Below are 26,597 nucleotides of genomic sequence, written 5' to 3' on the forward strand. Positions count from 1 at the left end.
GCATTGGAGCATTTAGCACTGCGGGCTGCGGTAGAAACTTCTACTGCGGCTTAATGAAAGGGGCGGGGTTAGTGTGCACGAAGCACGTACTAAATGCGGCAAGTCTTATTTTATAGTGATGGGCTATTCTGTAATTGGCGCCTACATGATCGGCTCAATCACACTTAGGCGTCAATTACAGAATTGCGCTTAGCATCAAGCTAACTTAAAACTCAGATGCCTCAAAGGCCAGGGTTTTACAGGCTTACATTATAGGTGCCTAAATCCTTTAGCGAATCTAATCTAATCTGGGATTTATGAGTCGCGCTATGCCTACAAAGGTTCAAGGCGACTTCACCGTACAGTTTGTGGAGAACAGATTAGTACAGAGCAAGGATGCCGGAAAGGTGGTGGCATTGTGGTTTGAATTCTTCTTTAACTCAGCACCCTGAGGTTGTGGGTTCTAACCCACGCTGCTCCTTGTGACCCTGGGCAAGTCACTTAATCCCCCCCATTGCCCAAGGTGCATTAGATAGATTGTGAGCCCACCAGGATAGATAGGGAAAATGCTTGAGGACCTGAATAGATTAATGTAAACCATTCTGAGCTGTCCTGGGAGAATGATAATAGGATAGGGAACACACCTGTTCCTAAAGTATCTAGACAACTGATCCTCTCTTCTCTCTCCCCTCTATAGCGATTAACTTATTCTATTGATCACTCTCTCCTCAATAAATGGATTTCCTGTCCTATTAACCCTCTTTCTTCCTCCCCTCTTAAAGTCAATCAATTTGTACCTTTGCTTAATCTTTGTAAACCGCATAGAACTTCACGGTATTGCGGTATATAAGCTGTTATTATTATTAATGATATAGAAAAATGAATAAATAAATAAAATAAAATTTGAAACAACCTTTTACCATCACTATTGTGATTTTCTTCAATTTAAAATAGCCACCTCTTCCCCCCTTAACTTTCTCTTATACTTCCCTCCCCCAATCACCAAAGACTCCCTCTTGTTCCTGCAATCGTCTATTTTTGACTACCGAATATCTACCATCAACTCTATTCTGCTAGGTGATTTTAACATTCACTTCGAAGATCTAAAGTGCTCTCATACATCATACTTTCTCACTTTAACTTCCAATCTCTCTCTATTTCCGCTAATTTCTAGCCCTACACACTGTACTGGACACACAATAAATATGGTCTTTATTCCTACAATTCTTAACCAGCTGTTTCAACACAAACATAATGCTTCTCTCCCATGGACGGATCATTCATTGATTACTTTTACTCTTAACGTCCCTTTTGCCAATATTAAAACCTCTACCAAGAGATCTTAGTAAAATAAAACTTTCTCTAATTCAAGACTCTCTTGAACTTCAATTAGATGAATTCTCATCACTAACAATTGAAGACCAGAAAAACCTGATGGATAAGATTGCACCTTTTGAAACATTACGCCTCTTCCTTTTCATTCATAAAGAAGCCATGGTACTCTTCTAGTACTTCGACAACAATTACTCTCCTCGGAGAGACGATGGTGATGCCACCGTTCCCTCTTGGCACTAAATCACTACAAATAAAAGGCATCATTCTATAAAATCTCTATTCAACAAGAAAAAAAGAAATACTACTCCAAACGTACAGCCAACAATACATCAGTCCTTTATACAATAGTCGGATCGCTTACATCACAAGACAATCAAAAATGAATGAATGGATCTATTCCAACAGCCCAAGATCTGGCAAACTACTTGGAAGTAAAATAGAAACAGTACGCAACAACCTCATACAATTATCGGTAATACACTCACCAAGATCATTTTAGCACTTTCTCGACATTTGCAATACCTTCACTCTCAGAGATACAACAGATCTTACAAACTTTAAATATGTCTGGTCCGTTTAGTCAAAATATGATCTTTCACAGTCTATCTACTGGAACTATTTCCATAAAACTCTTACCACCTTCATCACTCAATCCCAGCATGCGCTCATTCTTACTGTTTGTCTAATGGGCATCAATGAGTTTTCATGTTCTTAACAGCCAACTGTTTGAGAGACTTATGGGACTAATTCACAATTTCAAAAGTCTAGGAGTGTGCAAGGGATTGCAGAATCATAGCTCGTAACTTATTCTGTTATTAAAGCACTTTCTAATGTCAATTTTCATTTTGTGGATTTCTGTGGTCATTCATAGGAGATTTTGCTTGTCTTGTTATGTCTGCTTTTCATTTTGGTGGCAGCGTTGGAAAAAGTGTAAACTTTGCAAAAGGGAGGGTATGCGGATTCTGGCCCAGGAAAAGAAAAACCAAATTTCAGGTTTATTCTTGCCATTCTGGGATATCAATTATTTGAAATGACACGGGAAATGTTTTGAATGAATCCACATCCGTACTCTGTGCTGATCCTTTCTCTCTATGATTTTTTTCCACTCCTGCTGTAGATGTTTGTAACCACTTCGAGATCCTTTGTCACAGTTTTCAGTCAGAGAGATGCTTTCAGTTGTATTTAATTTTCCTGAATGAAGGGTCGTCTTTGCAATTTGCAAGGTCCAAATACGTGTCATCCAGATGAGCTCTTTACTACTCCAGTTGTCATGGTAAGTAACCTTCACAGGAACTTTTGCGTGTCTAGTCATGTAGACATAGTAGGTATAATGTTAGCTGTGAGCTATTATTGTTTAAAGGATTAAGGCTAAATCCATAGTTCAAAGAGTTAATAGGAGTACTCGTTGCTAGATAAGCATGAGTGGCAACAGGAGATTCCCTGAAACGTATCTGGCTGGACTTGATGCCAGAAATGACATATTGTCCATCTTCATAATAAAGATGGCATACGTAACACTTTTATTTTCATGAGAAATTCAGCGCACTTGAAATGTTGGATTTATCAAGGCAATTCATCAACCAAAAGAAAGGCACTATAAAAACCTATTTTTACAGTCTGGCCACGCTAGGTTTGTTAAACTTCCTTCAATATTAAGAGTGGCGATTCCCTATCGTACTTCTGATCTGGAAACGTTGTGTACTTGTTTCTTTTGCCCTGTTGTGGCTGGGGAATTAAACAGGTTATAAAATATTAGGACGCAGAGACCTTGCAGAGATTTCTTCTCCTAAGGGGCATTTCTTCCAACAAGTGTGGGAGCCATTTTGGACGACATTTTGGACAACTGACTCCTTTGGCGAGGAGCAGACTTTTGAATTCCTGAGGTTCTTTGCTGTTTGTTGTTTTACTATGTTGAGTTCCATATTGTTGGTGTCTTGACTTGCTGGTTGGAGAACTGGGGTGGGGGATGGAGGGCAGGAGATTTTCTTTGGTGGGGATAGGTTACGTTTTCTGTGGAAACTTTGAGCTTTCATTTATCTCTTAAGTGTTTGCTGTATCTTTGCTGTATTGAGCTCAATAAAAATTTATTTGAACATAAAATATTAGGACCTACTGGGCACTTTCGTCAATTGTTGACGTCCAACAGGACACTTGGATTAGGCAAACAAGAATTTCTAGGGGTTAATACCTCCCAGATGGATTTGTTTTACACATTGGATTGCAATCCTTGCCTAAAATCCTTCTGTAAGTTATTGCTCATGTTATCACTCAGATTGTCCTAAAATTGAGCCTCTTTCTGAAGTTCATAAGGTAAAATGTTCATAGACTATATTTCTACAAAAGCTTGGAAGTTGGTGTTTTGTTTTTTTTTTTTTACTGAGTTGGTAGCACCCAATACAACTGGGACCTTAACCCTAACCACTCCAGGACCCTGTTTGTACTTTTCTGCCATATTTTCATGGTCTCTCAGTGCATCTGGGAGTACTTCAGGGTCTTGTCCCTCCAGATGTCTTTTGATGTTGATGATTTATTCTCATTTAGAACCTTTCATTTTACGTCACTGTGTGTTTTGAAGTCTTCATCTGTTGAACAGGATTAGGCTCCAAAATGTCTTCAGTTATCAGACAAGCTATTAACTTATTTCCTGCCAAGCAAAAACTTTAAAATGAGAGAGTTTTCTGATCGCTGATAACTACCAGAATAACCTGAGAAACCAGATTTTGTTTCTTCACTGGACACATTCTCCAAGGCGTTTCCCTTCTTCTGTTCATATCGGGACCATCTATGAAATAAAAGTCCACCCAGAAATTCCTAATGAAGCTACTAACATCATTTGAACTGGCAAATGCTGTCTGAGCTGTGCCTGGTGTGGTTTGGCCTGGTTTTCAGATCCAGTTATTAACTACCTCAACAGGTTTGATTTTTTTTCATGCAGTTGGTCCTAGGACCAAGTGGCTGCTCCGAAAACAAGGTCTGTCTGAGATATCTAAGAACCGGAACTGAGAATCTCCTTTGGACTCCCTCATGTCTGATCCCTATTGCTAATCCCTCAGCAGCCAACAGATTATGTTGAAACCACACAAAGCCCTGGAAACTTATTGTAGCCGGAAATAATTTATTTCCCCCTCTTGATCTGGATTTCAGATTTGTTGTTCGTCTTCTCCAAGTCCAAGATTGAGATGAGTTACAAACATATACTCAAGCTATTTTTCTCTTCCTGAGGCAATGGAGGTTGAAGGGACTTGCCTAAGGTCGCAACGAATGTCAGAAGAAGTTTATGATATATACATCAGCCATGTGGAACGCCCTTTCCTCTGAGCTGTGTCACTCTGAGATTGAAGAGTCGGGTGACATAGGGAACTGTATCTATTTCAGCAGGTATTTAGAGATCGCTCAAGGCCATTTAGGTGCTATTTAACTTATTTATAGATGATCTTGAAATTGGAACAACGAGTGAGGTGATTAAATTTGAAGATGACGCTAAACTGTTCAAAGTTGTTAAAACGCATGCAGATTGTGAAAAATTGCAGGCAGCACTTAGGAAATTGGCTGGATACCATCAAGAATGAAATGGAAATAAACATCGAGCAATTGAAAGAAGCCATGGAAAACATGGCATAGATGGACAGACTGGATGGGCCATAAGGTCTTTATCTGCCTTCATTTTTCTATGGCCCAGGCACACTAAAGTCAGCGATTGTCTAACGATCGTTGCTAAACCGATTTTGACTGGTATAGCAATGATTTGATTTGCCGACCGTTGCACAAAATAGCTCATGGCGATTTACATACTTTACATACCTCTCACTTCCATTATATGGAAATCTTTCTCATGCTTATTCATTAGGGATATTCTGAAAGCTCAACTGGCTGGTGGTCCCCCAGGACAGGGTTGGGAAACACTGGCTTAGATATTGTAAATTAAATGAAGAAGCAGGATTTGAACTCTGGCTTTTTTAGTCCTCACCCTGCTTCCCTAAGCAACTCCTCCATCCTTGAGAGAAGGGAGCGCAACTGTTAGCTCAGCTTCCTCAGAGAAGGTAGAACCTACCAAATTTTCAACCCATTGGCCATGGCCAGGGGTAGGCAATTCCGGTCCTCGAGAGCGACAGGCAGGTCAGGTTTCAGGTTATCCACAATGAATACGTATGAGATGGATTTGCAGGCACTGCCTCCTTGAGATGCAAATCGATCTCGTGCATATCCTGAAAACCAGACCTGCCTGTGGCTCTCGAGGACCAGAATTGCTTACCTCTGGCCTAGACATTGTCATGAAACCAGGGTGGTGGTTTTGCAGTTTTTGAGTCGGAACGGTGACCATTAGAGCAGGCAGTGTGCCTCTGTTGAGTTTCTATTTGCCTGCAACGAATGCTGTAGTGTATTTTTGGATTGCGAAACAATTTTTTCTGTGGTAGAAAAGGTTTCAATTACACCGAACCTCTTCCAGACAGCTATTTAAAGACCATCTTAAATTTAATACATGTGGAAATAACAGTCAACAAACAAATTATAGGTGATATCTTATAAGAGGACTAGTATAACCTGTGAGAAACGTTTTGAGAGCTACAGTAGTGTTTCCCCATCAATTAGTGAAGAAACAGCTTAGCTACCTAGGGTGTAAATAGTACAGCTTTATCTAGGTCCTATGCTCTGAATATTTTCTGTTCCAGCTCAGTATAAGGAGGGGGGTGGGGTGGGAATTTACAGTAACATCTTACAGGTGAAAGATCTCTTGTTTTGGTGGTCTACGTTAATTTTAAAAATGGGGCCACGTTGGATTCTAATGAGCTAAAGGAGAACTGCTAACTTTTTTTTTCAAACGCACATCACTTTTGTCTTCCATTTATTAGGTACATAATTCTGTGACCCGCATTGTTAAAGGCAGACTATAAATAAAAACGATAAACTATTGATCAATATATTTTTTTTAATCTCCATATGTTGAGGAAAGGTTGGATTATTGTAACGTGGTCTTCTTAAGCCTGACTAAGAAAAGGCTTCAATGACTTCAGTTGATCCACAATATTGCAGCTAGGCTGATCTTTGCAAAAAGTAAATTTGATCCATGTTTCTCCGCTTTTGCTAAAACTTCATTGGCTCCCAATTATTTCTAGAGTCTATTTCAAATGTGCCAAGATCTTGCATGGCATCTTTCCTCCTTCCTCTATTTTGGAATTCTACAAGATCTGAGATTACCAGACCTACTCAAAAACTTAAATTAACTTTTCCTATGCTGAAAGGCATTATTTATACTGGTAAATTAGGGAAGTCTCTCTTCTTTTCAAAATTACTGAGCTCTGGAATAATTTTCCTACCCAGTTGTGTGATCTGGGTTCTCCAATTCCGAAAACATCTGAAAGCTTAGCTTTTTTTTTTTTTTTTTAAATTGTAAACTTCGCTTCCCTCCATATTATCCCTATTCCTATTGTATTTATTCTTTTTTAATTTTCTGTAAACCGTGCCGAATTCTTTCTTTATAGAGAAGATGTGGTATATAAGCCTAAGGTTTAGTTTAGTTTAAGCTAGGAGCCGATATCGGTGAACTTTATAGAATCAGAGCCTGACCTGTGAAATCACTTGTTTGGAGCTATGCTCTAATTTTCAGCCGTACTTCACTGAAAATGAGCAGTTAGGGCCTGATTCTGGACGTGACGCCTGCCACGGCAGGTGCCCGCAAAACGGGCGCCTACAGCATGTCGGTCATTGGCAGGCGCTGCGTCCAGAATCGTGTCTTTTAAAAAAAAACAAAAAACATAGGCCTACATTTAAGGCACCAGTCTTGCGCCTATGGAGGCGCATAGGAATGCCTATGGACGCCTAATTCCGCTTCCAGCGCAAACCACACCCATACCAGCCTTAGGCATCTGCAGGTGACCCTATGCACCTCCATAGGTGCAAGACAGGCACCTAAAGAATAGCACCTGCATATATTTAGAAAACGTGCGTCCCGATTGGTACCGCCTGACTTCGGGATGCCATTTGGAGAATTTGGCCCTTAGCTCCTAAGTGAAAAGCAGCCATTTTTGGGGTCCAAAAAATGCTGATCATCACCTCTGATTAGATACCCCTGAATGTTTTACTTCTGATTCCAAAATAATTAATACAATAACATCTACAAGCAAGGGAGAGAAAGCCAAGAGTTATATTCCTAAACTCAGAGGGTATTTGTGGCAAATTAAGATTACAACAGGTTGGATGGTACAGTGGGAGTGATACAGAGAACGATGTAGCAGAAATACTCTCAGACAAGAAAGTGGAGGTTTGGCATTATGGGATCCCACCCCACAACACATGGTAAATAGTCTTCATTCTGGTTACTCTTCCCACGTTTATCTTAATAAGCAAAGTAGCAATTAGTGAATTTATACTGGATTAAGCTGTACCTGGATGTTCTCTTTAATCACCTCCTGAATAGGCACAAAGCTATTTGAAGTATTAGATTTTTAACTGTTGCTGATACTCCTCCGTGCTTTTTTTGCTAACTTTAAAATAGACTTGTTTTGAAGAAGGTTAACTATTTATTGCAATAAAACATTCGGAGTCTTTATTGAAAAATGTTTAGCAATTGCTTCTTGTACTCTGAAGTCCCTAGTGCAGAATGTGGCAGCAGGATTAGTAGGAAGCGCGATCCACGCTGCGGGTGCTCTGCTCCCTGTGCTGACTTTCAGTAGGGGTGAGCGCGTGCTCGGCTCTTTTCTTTCTCCAATGAGGTCATGTTGACTTGGGTTTTGTTTTTTTAAAAAAAATTTTAATACTATATGGATTTTCAAGACAATCTCACCCACATTCTTAGGGTCAGCCTACAATTTCAGTGACAATTGGCTTTGTTATGTCATCGTGCCGGCCAACAAAATAGGGCAGCGTTAACCCTTGGTAGGTCCTAAGCAAAAACAATGGGTTAAGGCCACCCCTCCTCCTCCTTATATAAGTACATTTTAAAATGCCTGCGTCGTTCTGACTGCAGAGGAAAATCTTCAAGAGAAGGTATGAAAGGTGGTCCTTAGGACCTATTGCTTTTTGCTGCCCCCTTGAAGCTGCTACCCTAGGCAACTAGCTAGTCATGCCTAATGGTTGGGCTGGCACTGAATGCAGAAGGGCTGGGGAGAATAGACAGAATTCAGTGGGCAGCAGCGCCTCTCCCCCCCCCCCCCCTTCATCTTACTACCAGCAGCTTGTGTACCAAGAGAAAAATTTGGGTTAGGAGCCATTCATCTACACATTTGAGTGCCTAAAGGGCTGTGCCTTAATCTTATCCTGCAGACAAGAGGTTGTAGTAAACATTCTCCTAAGCTCAGCTAACTTCTGAGTTCTGGCCGCAGATTTACACAGTCGGATCAGTGTCGCCGTCGCACCAGCTGCAGGGGCCAGATGAGAAATGAGAGGTAGCGTTTATTTATAAAGTGGGCTTTTGTGTTTCCTGCTGGTTCCTCATGCCCTCCTCTCCTGACCACCCTGTTTTGTAAGACAGTGAGCTTATATTTCCAGAGTGGAGGGGTTTTTTTTTTTTTGGTTCGTATTTTGTTCATTGTTTCGTGTTGATGGGGTGCTGTGGAATTTCCCAGGGTTATTTGCTGTGACATTCCTTCAGCTTGCCTGTCCTCTGAAAAATGGCTTTTAGGCTAGAGGAAGGGGTGGGTGTCTTTTTTGTTTGTTTTTTGTTTCTCGCTGAGGGTTATTACCTCGGGTACAAATTCAGACTGTGAACCTCCAGAGACAGAAGACATACTACTGTACGTGAATGTTAATTTTATCTTGAGCTACAACTGAAATTTATGAGCTAAAGCTGAAATCCATCCCTAAAGTAAGGTAAAAGATTGGAGTCCTTGAGTCGGTGACAGTCTTCCCCTTTCCAAACATTGCAAATCAGCAACTAAACAGAGACTTCCCATTTCACCCTGATCTGTTTCACTGGGCTGAACCTGAAGTGGTAGAGTTGGATTGTCAGCCCTGTAAAAACTAAGAGGTCCTTCTTTGGATTGAAGTGCGACATTCCCTTCTTCAGTGGCATATCCGGATGTCTGGCTACCGAGGGTGGATCACCACCTCTTCCTCCTCTGGTCGGAGCACCCCCATCCTCCAGGCAGCAGGGGTGTGTGGAGCGGTTGTAGGGCCACAGTCCGCAGGTGTGCGGCTGTTGGCTGTACCAGTCCCCTGCCCCAGGACAGGAAGTTGACGTCAGAGGAGGCAGAGGTCGGCAGAACCAATGACTGTGCACATGTGGACAGTGGCCCCTTGACTGAGTCCAGCACCTCCCAACTCCATGAACCAGGGATGGACGTCCCCCACCCCTCCGGCCTTGGTATGCTAAAGGCCTTCTTCATACTAATGCTCTAGTTCAGGAGTATTCTCCCCCAGTCCTTGGAGCTCATTAGTGGGTCATGTTTTCAGGCTACCCTTATAAATATGCATGAGAGAGATTTACATATATTTGGAGACAGTGGGAGTGCTCAGGGCAATGGCGAATCCCTCCCTCTTTTCTTCCCCATGCTGTGTGCACACCTTTCTTTTCTCCCCCTTTAACTCTTGGCCAGCACGAGCGTCATCTCCAAACTGCTGCTGGCGCTGACCTCGGCTCTCCCTCTGTCACTTCTTGGTCCCTCGACCAGCCCCGCCCTCTCCCCTCAACCTGTTCTCATCGGTGCGACATCACGGCGTTGCAACCAAGTATAAGCGGATGCCCTCCCGACGCGGTCCCAAAGAAGAAGCTTTTCAAAATCTGGACAAAGTACCGGGTTTTGAAAAACCGCCCGGACGCGCCCTCTAAAAAGAGTACATGTCCAGGTAAATCCGGACTTCTGGTAAGCCTAGGTATAGATATAACTGTTTCTATAGGTTTCTATTTGCTACACCCCTGAGGAAGGCTATTCCAGCCGAAACTCAGAACGTGTTGGGGTCTAGTGTACACATTTCTATTTTTATGACTGCCATATTTTATGTAGTTTTAATAAATTGATTGTCCTCGGTTTGACTCTGTCTCTTCCCCACTCCTTTTTCGTTGATTACACAGAACCCAGCCATTCATATTTCTGAGGGTTATCCTGAAAACTTGGTCTGTTTGTGAGCCTCAAGGACTGGGAGTGAAGACCACAGCTTTGGTTCGATTTAGAGAGTAAGGTGGCTTTTGCCAGCACAAACCACATAATTGCTGCTTGACTTCACGGTTGTTTTTCTGTAATCACAGCTTTATGCTGGGAAAATCCGCAGAAATTGTAAGTCAAAATGATTGAGCATCCTGTCTTCCTTAGATCATGAAAAATACAGGGTGCAAACCAAAACAAAACAAACTTGCCACGGATTTACCCCCCCCCCCTTTCTCAGTTCTCCCAGAGTAAGTTTAGGTCCTGTTTGAGATACAACAGAGGCTGCTTTAAGGAAGAGTTTGCACTTATAGTGATACATTGTGAGATTTAAAAAAAAAAAAATGCACCTCTTCTAAAATTCTGTGCTTCCCAAAATGCTGGTGGACATGTGAACACATGGGGCCTGATTCTATAACTGAAGCCAAAGCTAGGCACAGGTAGGCACCCTGATCGGGGACGCCTAGCCGAGTTCCGGGCGAAGCTCAGAATTAAATAATGAGCTTAAGTGGCGTGGTAATTGAGCATGTCATTAAACACTCATAAAGAAAAAAATGAACAAACAAAAGTTCCATGTGGAACTCGGAGCGCCTAAGCCGAGGTGCCTGTCAGTGTTAATGGCACCTACCCACAAAGTAGGCATGACTAGGCTTGGTATGTCTTAGGCATCTGTGCTAGGTGCCAGGAAGTTATAAAATACTGGTGCCTACCATTAGAACATAAATATAGCCTTACTGGGTCAGACCAATGGTCCATCAAACCCATTCACCCATTCTCACGGTGGCCAATCCAGGTCACTAGTACCTGGCCAAAACCCAAGGAGTAGCAACATTCCATGTAGAATCCCCAAAGAGTAGCAGGATTCCGGAACCCCAAATAGAAGCAACATGCCATGCAGAATCCCCAAAGAGTAGCAGGATTCCGGAACCCCAAATAGAAGCAACATGCCATGCAGAATCCCCAAAGAGTAGCAGGATTCTGGAACCCCAAATAGAAGCAACATGCCATGCAGAATCCCCAAAGAGTAGCAGGATTCCGGAACCCCAAATAGAAGCAACATGCCATGCAGAATCCCCAAAGAGTAGCAGGATTCCGGAACCCCAAATAGAAGCAACATGCCATGCAGAATCCCCAAAGAGTAGCAGGATTCCGGAACCCCAAATAGAAGCAACATGCCATGCAGAATCCCCAAAGAGTAGCAGGATTCCGGAACCCCAAATAGAAGCAACATGCCATGCAGAATCCCCAAAGAGTAGCAGGATTCCGGAACCCCAAATAGAAGCAACATGCCATGCAGAATCCCCAAAGAGTAGCAGGATTCCGGAACCCCAAATAGAAGCAACATGCCATGCAGAATCCCCAAAGAGTAGCAGGATTCCGGAACCCCAAATAGAAGCAACATGCCATGCAGAATCCCCAAAGAGTAGCAGGATTCCGGAACCCCAAATAGAAGCAACATGCCATGCAGAATCCCCAAAGAGTAGCAGGATTCCGGAACCCCAAATAGAAGCAACATGCCATGCAGAATCCCCAAAGAGTAGCAGGATTCCGGAACCCCAAATAGAAGCAACATGCCATGCAGAATCCCCAAAGAGTAGCAGGATTCCGGAACCCCAAATAGAAGCAACATGCCATGCAGAATCCCCAAAGAGTAGCAGGATTCCGGAACCCCAAATAGAAGCAACATGCCATGCAGAATCCCCAAAGAGTAGCAGGATTCCGGAACCCCAAAGAATAGCAACATTCCAGAATCCCAAAGAGTAACAAAATATTCTAAAATCCCCAAAGAATATAAAGAATTCCATGCAAAATCTCAAAGAATAGCAAGATTTTGGAACCCTAAATAGTAGCAACATTCCATGCAGAATCCCCAAAGAGTAGCAAGATTCCAGAATCCTCAGAATAGCAACATTCCATGCTACCAATATAGGGCAAGCAGTGACTTACCCCATGTCTTTCTCAATAACAGACTATGGACTTTTCTTCCAGGAACTTGTCCAAACCTTTCTTAAAACCAGCTACGCTATCCGTTCTTGCCACAACCTCTGGCAAAGCGTTCCAGAGCCTAATTATTCTCTGAGTGAAAAGAAAAAATGTCCTATTGGTTTTAAAATTATTTCCCTGTAACTTCGAGTGTCCCTTAGCCTGTGTAATTTTTGACAGAGTGAAAAATAGATCCACTGTGTGCAGAAAGGTGCAGATTTATTTATCTGTTTATTTTCATTTCATATAATTTGTTATGCCGCCTTTCAATCCAGGATATCAAAGTGGTTTGCAGTGCAATCACAGAATAAAATAAAAACAAAATTCTAAAGTAATGTAATGTAATTTATTTCTTATATACCGCTACATTCGTTAGGTTCTAAGCGGTTTGAAGAAAATATACATTAAGATTATAAATGAGAAGTAAGAAGGTACTTAAAAAATTCCCTTACTGTCCCGAAGGCTCACAATCTAACTAAAGTACCTGGAAATTAATAAAGTAAACAAAAGAAGCAAAAGGATGGGGAAAATACGCTATACAATCTCTTGCCCTTTCTCCCAATTGTTCCCCACATCCCTTAAGTTAATTCAACTTGTACGTCAACTCAACTTGTACCCCACTAATCTTTTGTAAACTGCATAGAACTTAACGGTATTGCGGTATTTAAACTGTTATTATTATTATTATTATCCATCGGAGAATGCAGGGTATCGGAGACATTAGGAAACAACCATCTACGTAGGGCTGCCCGGCCAAAATCATCACTAAACTGATTCCCCAAAACTGTTTGCGTATCTATGGGTTTCATCCTTTTAATCGATTCTGTTAGAACTTCTGCAGTGAGCATCTGTGTCACATTATGTTACTCTGGTGTATACTGTCCCTGTGATAACATTTCTAGAAACTGGATCAGGATCCACGAGGAAAAAAAGGTGGACCCGGCAGAAAATCTATCAAAACAAGTCTTGTGGCAACAGGGTCTTCTGCCGTGTTTCCCCCAAATAAGACCTATCCTGAAAATAAGCCCGAGTTAAGATTGACCCCCCCCCCAAAGCCCCTCCTGAATGTCCACGACACTCCCCCGACACCATCCCTGATACTAGTGCTGCCCGATTCAAGGAGAAAATCAGACTCGTCAATTCAGCAACCCTACCCCAGCGAGACCTGACATACCTCATTTCCTGCCATTGTAGAACCATTTCCATCATCGGGGGTTAAGTTGTCCATGCCATCTTTGGCTTCCCCAGCCCGGATCCATTGGTAATGTCACAACCCCGTGGTTTTGACCTTGCCGTCGCCCCTTTCCACCAGTGGTCAAAAAGCCGGGGCTGTTCATTTTGCACTTAGCTGTGTAGAAGGATCTTGGTAAGCCTCGAGATATAAATCAGGTTATTTATCTTTTCATTATTTCTTAATGCGTGCAGTTTACATCATCTAGAGATAAAGGACCATTACTCATTTTTGAAGTAATTCTAACGGAAAACAAGCAGAGGAGAATGGGTGGATATTATGGGGTGTTTTAGAACTGGACATGCTGTTTCTTATTTTGTCTGAGCTTCTGATGTTATCCATGGAGACAATCGCTCACACTTTGTTGCAGTGAAGGCCTCAGACAGGAAGGGAGGGACCAGTTAGAAAAGATGAAGTCTTAGATGTCAAATCATTCATCTGTGAGGACTTCAGAGCTAAGCTTGGTGGTGAGTTCTTTGTGATTCTTGACGGGTTAAATTTGAAATGTCATGAAAAGTTGTACGATGGCTACCTGGACATTGGTTGTGGTTGCACAGCTATACAGAAGTGAAATCCTATCGAAGACCCTGTGGCCACAAGACTTGTTTTGATAGATTTTCTGCTGGGTCCACCTTTTTTTTTTCCCTCGTGGATCCTGATCCAATTTCTAGAAATTGTAGAGAACCAGTCACAGGCGGGAGAGGGGAGATATGATAGAGGTGTTTAAATCAAAAATGCTTCACAAAAATGTTATTCACCAGCAGTGGGCTGAACCACAAAGATCAACATTAATCAAAAAAGGGTGGAGAAAAAGCCTCAAAACCTATAGTCTAACACAGTAATCATAACTGATTTCAAGCTGGTGTTCTTATTATCACTATTAACAATATACACTCACACTGCGTCAATGACAAATTACCCTAATCATAAAACATGACGTGGGAGAGAAATAATTTCTTTAAAGCTAAATTTTTCACTGGTCTGTTTCTTCTTCAGTCTTCTAAGAATTGTTCAAAGTTGGTATACCATTTATATCCAAACCACTCGCGTTATCCTTCATAGTTAGCTGGATCTACTTTCACATTAAAGTTGAAATGGATATTGAAATCAAACAGGGGCTACAGAAACCTCAAGTGCTCGCAACTGTTCGCTATTTAGAACTAGTCTAAGTCGTGACTGCCTAATGCGAGCTATCACCGGTTTCAACAATCTCCCTGTGCATTATACGTACTTATATTTAGCTTTCTTTAATATAGATATTAAAAGTACTTAGCTTATCTAAGCGTTATTATTTCCTTATTCCAGTTGAAAAGACTGGGAAATCTATTATCACGAATGGGATGATGATCACAGGCTCTACGAAGCGTCTCCGTTTCTCTCAAAACTGAGCTTCATCAGGAGGAATACATACGGATAATATATTAATCGCATCAGATTTATTTAATGCTTTTCCATGAATGGCTAAGGACACGGCTCATTCTACCGCTCCCCCGCTCAGCACGTTTGCACTGCAAAGGCATAAAAAAAAAACTCACACCCACAAAATGTAGAGATCGAATGAGGAAAATATCCCATTGCTGTGCTCACGAAAGTAAAAGGAAAATGTAGCTCTAGCGCCAGAAGACTGCAGCTGTGTCCACAGCGCCGGCGTCATTCATTCCTCATCGGCGTTAACCCACTCTTAGCACAGCGCACAGCTGACAAAGCCGGCAAAAGAGCTTCCAAGCTACGCCTACAAGGCCTTGGTTCACCAGTCTATGGCTTCATCAGGGATTCACATAATATGGACCGCTCAGATCTGCCGTCATGTAATAATAATAATAATAATTTTATTTCTTATATACCGCTGTACCGTGAGGTTCTAAGCGGTTTACAGTAGAAACAGAAGAAATGCATTAAGTAAGATTAATTAAGATGAAGAGAAAGTACTTAGAGTTCCCTGACTGTCCCAAAGGCTCACATTCTTGCTAAAGTACTTGAGAAAAATAAATTAGTTAGGTTATAAACATAGAGTAGAAGAAGGTAGGAAAATAGTTCATAGGAAAATTAATTTCGAATACATTATACATTATATATTGTTCAAGGCGGAATACAAATTATAGGAATTACCAAAAGAATTGCGTAATAAAGATTATCTAGATAAATTACATAACAGTGATTCGTGTACATTACATGGTGTGGTAGAGGATTCAATTTTGAGAATTACATATCAAGGGAATCAAGTGATAACAGAATATAGTGGAGATTATCAGTATATACGGTTTACAGATTGGAAGTTGCCTAATAATGAAGTAAGAAATTTATTGGATAGTGTGGAAAATGTTTATATAGGAATCAGAGTATGTATGATAGGAAAGGTTCTAAGAATTGAATTAATGTGTTATTCTATCGAGGGAGAGCTTGTGCATAAAGGGAGGATATTAGTTGGTAATGACGTGTTTTCTGAATAGAAATGTTTTGATTTCTTTTCGAAACACTTTGATGTCTGTTGTATGGATCATTAGTTTGGTGATTGTGGGGTCAATTTTTGCTGCCTGTGTCGCTAGAAGGCTGTCGTATAGTTTCTTAAGATGGGTTCCATTATTAGGTGGGAAGGTGAATAGGTTTTGAGTTCTTCTTGATCTGGATGAGCGGTAATGGTTTAGGCGGTTGTTTAGGTAACAGGTACAATGTACTTCGAGCTGAGTCAGTCCAGCGAATGGCCACTAGGATGGTCTCCGGACTCAAGGGTCTCTCATATGAGGAAAGACTGGGCAAGTTGCAGCTCTACTCTCTAGAGGAGCGCAGGGAGAGGGGTGACATGATTGAGACATTTAAGTACGTCACGGGTCGTGTCGAGGTGGAAAACGACATATTCTTTCCTAAGGGACCTTCAGTCACAAGGGGGCACCCGCTCAAACTCAGAGGAGGGAGATTTGGTGGTGACACCAGGAAGTATTTCTTTACAGAAAGGGTGGTGGATCACTGGAACGAACTGCCGGTGCAGGTGATCAAGGCCACTAGCGTGCTCGACTTTAAGAATAAATGGGACATCCACGTGGGATCTCTACGTGGGTCAAGCAGCACTCTGACTTAATGGGGTGGGACAGTAGAGTGGGCAGACTTGATGGGCTATAGCCCTTTTCTGCCGTCATCTTTCTATGTTTCTAATGTTACTTTGTCAACTCTATCCCTAACCATGTGCCTACATCGAAGTTGTAGGTGCCTACCGGCAAATTAATTTGTAAAATTGGTTTTTAATGGCACTTTCCAATTAACAGCGCTGATTGAACCAATTGCAAAACTAAGTTAGGCACCTAGGTCAGCTAAGTGCATTGGCTATAGGCGTCTTTTTATAGAATCGTGGCCTAAAATAACTGAGTATTCAATGGTACCGCTGGATTGTTAGCGCTGGCACCTCGATAAAAAGCCAGACAGTGTTAGGACTACTTTTTTATACGGTCCAGAACTAGCATTGATTATCTGGAGTGTCCAGATAAGCTTCCAAATGTGCTCTCGGGCTACCTAGGCATTAAAGAGTGGAGGAGGTGGCCTAATGCCTCGGCACCCTGAGGTTGTGAGTTTGATCCCAGCCTGCCCCCTGTGACCCCACGTAACCCTCCGTTGCCCCAGTTAGATTGTGAGCCTGCTGATAGGCAAAATACTTAGCATACCCGATTGCTATTCAGTGTGTTTGTTGCAAGCTGCTTTGGGTGAATCTCTTCACGAAAAAGTGGTTAATAAATCTAAAATATTAAATAAACAAACTGTTTAGGGCCACAGTAGTTGGACTTTGATAATTAGTGGCTGAGTCTGGTGGTGTGCTGATGAACATTATGTCCTGACCCAATTGGTGCTATTAACCTGGTTAAATAGTACTGAACAGTTACCCTTAGGTGTACATTTTCTGGCTAGTTAGGGGATCTAGGAGGATCCAAAAAATTCTGTATGGGCGTTTTCGTGACCCAGGTACTATTACAGCAGGGGTCTCAAAGTCCCTCCTTGAGGGCCGGAATCCAGTCGGGTTTTCAGGATTTCCCCAATGAGAATGCATGGGATCTATGTGCATGCACTGCTTTCAATGCATATTCATTGGGGAAATCCTGAAAACCCGACTGGATTGCGGCCCTCAAGGAGGGACTTTGAGATCCCTGTATTACAGGTACCTTCTTCAGCTGGAATCAAACACCTTCGATTGAGCGGAGGACATCCGACAAGTCAAGGGAAAGTTGAGAGCGTGCTAGAACCTATTTTCATTGTATTGCATTGGTTAAAACCTAAAGTCACAAGCCCTAGACCAGGGGTGAGCAACTCCGGTCCTTGAGGGCTGGAATCCAGTTGGGTTTTCATGATTTCCCCAATGAATATGCATGAGATCTATTTGTATGCACTGCTTTCAATGCATATTCATTGGGAAAATCCTTGAATATTTGCTGTACAGAGCTGGCACTATAGAAATGATTAGTAGTAGTAGAACCACAGGCAGTAGACTTGCCGTGGCATTACCATGGCTTGGAAATCAGGGGGATATATGTAAATATTCCAATGAAGAAGTGTATGTGAGGGTGGTGGGAAGGGTTTCAGGCTATTTGTAAACTATTTGTAATCAGGTTTCTCCCATTTACTAGGTTGAACCACTTGGGAATAAAGGAAGGAATACGTATTCTGACGGAGAATTTTCCAAAGTTGCTACACCTCGTTCCATTCTAAGTCGCCCTTCTAGGGAGAGGTCCACACCCAAATCTATGACTGGAAGTTACATCTTCACCATTCAGTTCAAAAAGATGGGCTCGTTCCGCAGGCCAAGACCTCGCTTCATGAGCTCACCGGCACTGAGCGATCTGCCGCGCTTCCATGCGACCAGACAGGCGCTGCAGCTCAGTTCCAACTTGACATGGAACAGGTAAGACCAGGCTGCTATGTCACTTTTTAGAAGGTGCTGCACACCCCACCATCTGCAGTATCCCAGCGAGGAAATGGTAGAACACAGCGACCCACCACATGAAACAGGAGGGTTTACATGGTGGATATATCAGTGGCATGAGCAAATCTAATCCAGGGGGTTTTGCCAGGTAGTAGTGACCTGGATTGGCCACTGTGAGGAGGGCCTACTGGGCTAGATGGACCATTGGTCTGACCCAGGAAGGCTATTCTTATTTCTTATTTACTGATTCCTTCTGCTCTTGCCTTTTAATTAGGGGGATGTACAATATATGTAAATAGTCTGTTAATGAGACAGACATGGGGGAAACCACTGCTTGGCCTGGATCGGTGGAATGGAGTGTTGCTACCATTTAGGATTTTGCCAGGTACTATTGACCTGAATTGGCCTCCGTGAAGATGGGATATTGGGTTAGAAGGACCTTTGGTCTGACCCAGTAAGGCTATTCTTATGATGTTAATTAAGAGACAATGAATCCATTGTGACATCGCTGAAGATGATGCCTCTTAGGCATTGGTGGAATGAGGCATTATGACATCACAATCTCGGCTCTGGAATGTTGTTACTTGGATTGGCTTCTGAAGATGGGATACTGGGCTAGATAATTTTAATAATGATATTTTTTCTTATATACCGCCAAACCATTAGTTCAAGGCGGTTTACAGCAAGAAGGAACTGCACAAACAATAAATTACTTAATAACCATATCAAAATTTTTTAGAAAATACAAAATGGCAATTAATGGACCATTGGCTATTCTTTTGTTCTTATGTAATATTATAGTGGCATTGAATGATGAGATCTTCCACCAGAAGGACTAGCTAGAAAATGATTCTTTACAGATGAGCATAAAAAAATTACTCTCGGATGAGAGTTTTTTGTTTTTTTTTTGGGGGGGGGGGTGTACAGGGTGTGTAAGTTTTCCATTGGTCTTTTGCTTAATTTCCCCTGCCCTTCCCTCTGTGTACTTGAGCGATCTCCAAATAGCCTCCCATCTCAGCCTCTTCCTTCCACCTGGTTAAGTACCTGAGAAAACCCTTTTTTAACTGAGATTCTTTCTCCTGCCCCCCCCTCCCCACTCTATGGGGAGGTGCATGTGCAGAGATTCTGCCCTTCTCTAGCTAACCTCAGGAGAACCAAGAAGCCACGAACGTGGAAGGTGGGAAAGACCACAGAGGAAATAAAACTGTCAAATCTCAATGTGCTTAATCTCCTCTGTCTTTTCGTTGGCTGGCTTTATCAGAAAAATCTCAGAATGCTGGTTGGGGAAACCAAACTTAGCTCTCCGGCTTCTCGTGGGCCAGAGGCAGGAGGGGTGAGGGGAAGATGGCAGGTCCATTCATCATACTCTATTGCACGATTACGCGAGCATGTGCTATTTATGGCTGATATCTGTCTGTGTTTTTGGCAGTGTTCAGAAGGCAGTGATAAACGTGTTCAAAGGCGGAGGCTTGCAAAGTAATGAACTTTACTCCCTGAATGAAAGTATCAGGTATGTAACCTCCACGAACGGCCTGCGTGAAAAGTCTCCATCCGGCGGCGTGGTTTAAATCCAGCCAAAGAATGGTGTACTGCGCTCTTGCAATTAGTGTTACGAAGGCATGTTTAAAAGGACACTGACAGGTCTGTTGAAATAGGAATTTAAAAGCAGATGTGCTTTGCTGATGTGCTCGTGGATATGGTGCAGGAGAAAAGCCAAACAGATTGGAACTAGGGGGTGCTGGCTTCTGTTATACACTGTAGGGGGGGAAAATTCCCCTGTGCACCCCCACTCGTATGAAAAAACATATTTTAAGTCCTCAGAGCTGATCCATCTTGTCAGCTGCTGTCACTTCACCAATAAATAAAATAATAAGTCAATTACTGGAACTGGGGACTGGGGGGTGATCCATCACCTCATGGGTAATTTAGCCTCTGACAAATAGTACAGGAGAAGCTGCGACTTCTAGTATCCACTGGCCTTCTGGAGCTAGCTAATTGATTAGACTTTATTTTTACAACTACTGGTCCATAAATTGGGCCTCAGGAAATGGTGACCCGTCAAATGTGCTTACGACAATTCCGCGCATGACAAACATTCATCTGCTACCATGCCGTCCGAAAAACAGCCCCGCTCCCTTAAAACACTCACCCCGCTTCGCTCCCATGCCTTCCGTGTACTGAGTATTAATAATCAAGATTCACGTCATCCAGAACGCTGTCTACGTGAGGAATGTGGACACGAGGCTGAACCACATTGTTACTCTATGCAGGACTGGGGAGAATGGGAGGAAAGGCTGAGCTGTGGCCTAAAACCAGGAAACATGGGGAAGGTCACCTCAAACAGTTGCCTTTGCTCCTACAATAACCACATTATTGCTATTTTGCTTTTGCAGACAGTAGTTTCAGGCTATTACCTGGACCAGTGACTAATTAGCCGCCTTGTCCTGCCCTCTGCTTATGGTAGATTCCTCATTAAATGTCTTTCCCTCTTTCTCCTCCCAGGCGGCTACTGAAAAGTGAACTTGGCTCATTTGTTACAGATTACTTCCAGGTAAGGAAAGTAGGTTTGGTTTTATATTGAAAAGGGTGGAGTAGGTGCTCCTACATAGATGATCCAAAGGTCCCAGAAAACAACTAAGCAAACTTCTGACAAAATCCAACATGGAAGCAACAGCAAGTTGATGTGAAGATAAGGGTAGACTTTATTCACTTATCTTGCAGTCCGGGTTCACGAAGCTGATACTACCTGTTGGTATTTTATAATGCCCCTGAAGCAGCCCTAGGTGAAACATTGCCATGTCGGCCATTTGTTTTAGAGAATGACACAGTGACAAATTTCTCCCTATCCCCATGGAAACCCAACATGTTTCGCACACATAGCGCTTTGTCAAGGGGCTCCCGGGGCTGTATCTGTCATCCGACTCCCAAACATGTTGGGGCACAACTCCCGTTCTAAGGCTGAGCTAAGTGCTTTATATTAATATTTATCAATATAAGTATATTTTGTTATACTATTTCATACTATTTATACTCTATAAATGACCTAAACAACAAAGCTATATTTACATGTTGAGACCAATGATGAAAGGCACCACGTGATTCTTCCTGCTTTTGAATGATCTACAGCGGCGGAGTGGTGGGGGCTGAGGTTTCCTCATAGTGAGATATCAGATACTACTAGTGGTGATAAGATTACATTTGGAGCTTTGAGTTAGAGACAGACATACACGCACCTTAGCACTTAGCTGCTTTGCTGACACCAACGTAACAGTACATTTACCTGTGAAAATGATGGTATTTTGAACAATTATGTGTACAAGTGGCATGCAACTAGAAGTGCCCCACTATAGAACTGCCTTATACATGTCCCCTTGTCAGTTAAGGACAAAGACCCTGATTCTAAAGACAACCCAATCACGGCCTTGCTCCAGTTTTCAAAGTGAAAGAAACACTTTGAAAGTTTCCAGTTGAAAATATCATCCCCTGACCTAAACACACCCTTATGTGCGCTGGCACCTAGCATGACAAAGTTTTGCTAGTTTTCAAATAGTTCTTTTTTTTTTCTGGGAAATTATCTTTTTAAAAATTACCCTCCTCATATGTGCTTCAGTGGACAAGTAGAACAGAGAAAAATGAGCTGCCCTTTTCCAACAACATAGACACATAGAAACATGATGGCAGATAAAGGCCAAATGGCCCATCTAGTCTGCCCATCCGCAGTAACCATTATCTCTTTCTCTCTCCGAGAGACCCCACGTGCCTATCCCAGGCCCTTTTGAATTCAGACACAGTCTCTGTCTCCACCACCTCTTCCGGGAAACTATTCCATGCATCTACCACCCTTTCTCTAAAAAAGTATTTCCTCAGGTTACTCCAGAGCCTATCACCTCTTAACTTCATCCTATGCCCTACATAAGAGAGAATTTCGAGCCAGAATGAGGAAGTTGGTTCTATGTTGGTAACTTGGGCATGTAAAGATGCGACCTCCGAGACTCGGTGACACAGACTGTGGCATTTTTGCCGTGGGCTGTCGTCAGAAGTAGAAGAGATTGCGGTACCCAAAGTTATTTGGCAGCCTCTACCCACGCACAGCAGAAACGGCGAAAGGAACAACAGAGTCTCGGTTTCAGCTGGTGGTTCTGCTTATCAGCACAGTCATTTAGAAATGGCACTTCAAGTGAGTTTCCTGAGAGAACTTCAAACCACACGCAGTGTTCCTCCAGCTAAAAATAAGTCTGCTTCGGTTGTCTAGTCCAGTGTTCTTCAACCTTTTTACACCCGTGGACCGGCAGAAATAAAATAATTATTTTGTGGACCGGCAAACTACTAAGACCGAAATAAAAAACACATTTTCGCCCCGTCTCCGCAAGCTCGGTCCCCGCAAACCATCTGATCCCATCTGCACAAGCCTCAGTTATGATTTTATATTGAACGTATTTTATTAAAGTATAAAAAGAAACAATATTCTGTACAATTGTCATTTTATAAATATAAATATTCAGAGCAAGGACCAACAAAACCCCTGTCTCCCCTCCCCTTCACATATATCCTCTCTACTATCAAGAAAACTGAACAAGCCAATTATTACAGAATGCTACACAGAAATATCATAACAGAATACTGCAATCACACATGATAGGAATAGTGTTAGGCTTTGCAGTCCCCAGTTATGTCTCTAGCAGGATATATATTTCAAATCTGATATATTGTAATGACAAAATAGAAATACAATTATTTTTTTCTACCTTTTGTGGTCTCTGCTTTCATCTTCTTTCCACTCTTCCTTCCAGCGTCTGCCCGTTCCATCCACTGTCTGGCCTCTCCTCCTTCCATATGTATGTGACTTCTTTCGATGCCCCTTTCTCCTTTCCATCCAGCCTGTGCCTCCTCTCTCCTTTTTACATCATTCATTCCAGCTTCACTGCTTTCTTCATTTTTATCTCTCCTACACCAGATCTAGCATATTTATCCCTCTCTCATTTCTCTGCTGACCCCCTTTCCAGCATCAATCTCTCTCTACTTTCTCATTCTTGTCTCTCCCCTTTCCCTCCTCTAATCTCCCTGCCAGCTGTTTCCTTCCTTTTTACCTTCTCCCTTCCCTCCTATCCAACAGTAGCTCTCTTCCCATCCCTTTCCCTCTTCCCCTCCCAGCAGCATCTCTCCTTCTACCTCCCTCCAGGTCCAGTAGTAGCTCTCCCTTTATCCATCAGCTTCCCAGCCTCCAACAGTGGCTTCCTCTCCTTCCAGCAGCTCTCAGTACTTGCCTGCAGCAGTGATTTCCTTAGGCAGCCTTGGGTCGTTGCTGCCTCTGAGGAAGGGGAAGTTGCCAAAGTGAATCACTGCCCTGGTAAGTACAAAACTGCTAGGAGAGGAGACAGCCACTGTTGAAGGGTCCCTGCACATTCGCGACCCCCCCCCTCCCAAGCCGGCAAAAACAGCTTTGCATCGCAGGCCCTGCCGCCCAAGACGAGCCGGAGGCCCCTATCCGCCGCATCCTGCACGTGGGCAGACTCTCAGCACAGACGCTGCTGATGGCCCCAATCCACACGCTGCCCCCCACCGCGCACGCTGACCATCTCCCTTCTACTTGCCGCTTCCCCGCGGCCCTCTTCGGCGACTCGGCAGGGGCCGCGATCAAGACAGTCTGCTGACGTCGGGACCTTCCCTCTCTGAGTCCCGCCTATTTTGTTTCAACTTCCTGTTTCCGCATAGGCAAGACTCAGAGGGAATGCCCAACGTCAGCAGCCTGTCTTGATTGCCCGAGGCTGGGAGGAACAGAAGATTTCCCCGAACACCACCAGGGCAGGAAATTTAACAGCGTCCATCTCGCCGGCCCTGCGCGGACCGGCAGGAATTTTCAGCGGACCGGCACCGGTCCGCGGACCGGCGGTTGAAGAACTGTGGTCTAGTCGGTACGGTGCAAAGCGGCTGTGATGCACTAATCTCACATCTGGAGAGGCGTCCGTCACTGTTTCCAGAAGAATGTATTGGACTTTGCAGCTGCAGTGTATGAGGTTGGAGATGCAGGTTAAAAGAGGGAAAGCCAGGCACCTCCTTGTTCTGTTGAAAGAGACGCTTATGAGGATAGTAGCATAGGAAATGGTGTATTTCTCCCCTCCCTTTTGTAATCCAAGTCGGTCATTAATGTCCAAATGTGTACTTATATCGTCCTGCTTTCTGAATAAATTTTATTATTGCAAGCCGCTTAGAAATCTGATAAGCGGGATATTAAATGTTAATAAAACTTGGAACGTAGTTGGGTTGTACCTGCCACACAGTGCAGGTGGAGATATTTCACTATTAAATGTCTCCTCTCCAAACACAGAGCACCTTCTACTCAGAGTAGCAGCATTTCCTCTTGCAAGAGTAGAGGTGATCTGTAGTGAGTTTTGGACTGTGGACACTAGAAGGGTTTGGTTCCCTGTTGGCTTTATCCCTGACGCAGCCTTTGGGCAAAAGGTGGCCATGTCAGGGCCTTGTTCGGGTGGTTGCGCTTTCCGTATTGGCCTGTCTGAGCACTACTTCAACCTGCGCTGCCCCAGATACAATTAAGAATCTGTATATAATATTTAAAGTGCTTTGATAGTAAGCACTAAAAGGCAGTATATCAAGTCCCCTCCCCTTTCTCTTTCCCTGTATTCCGTTATGGAGGACAAACCCCATAAGGATAATGAAGGACTCGTAAATACCTTTTTCTCTGTGTGGTTACAATCAAAGCGGTTTACATATTTAATATTTAGAGCGGAAAACTTTCTACAATAACCGCACTGTCTAGAGGACCCATGATTTTTAATTTTCCCTCTTTCTGCATCATCTTCACTCTTATCTGAAAGAAAAGTGTCTCCTGGGAGCCCATCTCCTGATCTATCTTCAGAGTACTTTATTGCACTTTCTTCTAGACTAGAGAATGACACGGGAACAGTTTTGTCCCCGTCACCGCCGGAACTCAATTTCCCCCGTCCCCACGAGTTTTGTCACTGTTCCTGCCTCATTCCTATAAGCTCTGCCTTAACCGCACAAGCTTCGAACACTTATGATTTTAAAGGGTTTGAGGCTTGTGCAGATGAGGACGGAACTTGAAGGAATGGGGCAGGGGCAGGGGCAGGAAAAGAACTCACCGGGATTGAAAAATGAGTTCCTGCGGGGACAGGGAAAAATGTGCTCCCGTGTCATTCTCTATGCTAGACAAGCTGCTTCTGGAGTACTGCGTCGCCTTACATGAAGAAGGACACGGTACTACCGGTACTCGAAAGGGTTCAGAGAAGAGTGACTAAAATGGTTAAGGGACTAGAGGAGTTGCCGTACAGTGAGAGATTAGAAAAAACTGGGCCTCTTCTCCCTTGAAAAGAGGAGACTGAGAAGGGACATGATCGAAACGTTCAAGATACTGAAGGGAATAGACTTAGTAGATAAAGACAGGCTGTTCACCCTCTCCAAGGTAGGGAGAACGAGAGGACACTCTTTAAAGCTAAAAGGGGATCGATTCCGTACAAACGTAAGGAAGTTCTTCTTCACCCAGAGAGTGGTAGAAATCTGGAACGCTCTTCCGGAATCTGTTATAGGGGGAAACACCCTCCAGGGATTCAAGACAAAGTAGATAAAGACAGGTTATTCACCCTCTCCAAGGTAGGGAGAACGAGAGGGCACTCTCTAAAGTTAAAAGGGGATAGATTCCGTACAAACGTAAGGAAGTTCTTCTTCACCCAGAGAGTGGTAGAGAACTGGAATGCTCTTCCAGAGTCTGTCATAGGGGAAAACACCCTCCAGGGATTCAAGACAAAGTTAGACAAGTCCCTGCTGAACCAGAACGTACGCAGGTAAGGCTAGTCTCAGTTAGGGCACTGGTCTTTGACCTAAGGGCCGCCGCAGGAGCAGACTGCTGGGCAGGATGGACCACTGGTTTGACCCAGCAGCGGCAATTTTTATATTCTATGCAGTTTTCCCTCAGTTGTAATGGTGGGAAACTCAAGATCACTCCTCCTGCCTCTCTTATGCATCCTTAAGTAAAGAACCAGCTGGTGATATGTTCCAAAGGTTTGACTGCATTGAGAGTCATGGATATTTCTGTACAGAATGCAACAACTGGGCT

At 43.1% G+C, this 26,597-nt stretch overlaps 2 protein-coding genes across 2 annotated transcripts in view; one reads left to right on the forward strand and one right to left on the reverse strand.

Moving 5' to 3' along the window:
- The window catches only part of TRAF6 (TNF receptor associated factor 6), a 333,270-nt gene that overhangs the window by 21,815 nt on the left and 284,858 nt on the right, over positions 1 to 26,597 (reverse strand). The gene's annotated exons all lie outside the window — the stretch shown is intronic.
- PRR5L (proline rich 5 like) overlaps positions 1 to 26,597 on the forward strand; it is a 49,758-nt gene that overhangs the window by 1,816 nt on the left and 21,345 nt on the right. Inside the window, exons 2-5 of the mRNA XM_033927936.1 lie at positions 2,432 to 2,587; positions 18,213 to 18,487; positions 19,938 to 20,018; positions 21,011 to 21,059. Coding sequence (XP_033783827.1) covers positions 2,510 to 2,587; positions 18,213 to 18,487; positions 19,938 to 20,018; positions 21,011 to 21,059 — 483 coding nt within the window. The 5' untranslated portion in view covers positions 2,432 to 2,509. The remainder of the gene's footprint in view (positions 1 to 2,431; positions 2,588 to 18,212; positions 18,488 to 19,937; positions 20,019 to 21,010; positions 21,060 to 26,597) is intronic.

This window comes from Geotrypetes seraphini, chromosome 19, assembly GCF_902459505.1.
Source record: "Geotrypetes seraphini chromosome 19, aGeoSer1.1, whole genome shotgun sequence".
NCBI classification, from domain to species: domain Eukaryota; kingdom Metazoa; phylum Chordata; class Amphibia; order Gymnophiona; family Dermophiidae; genus Geotrypetes; species Geotrypetes seraphini.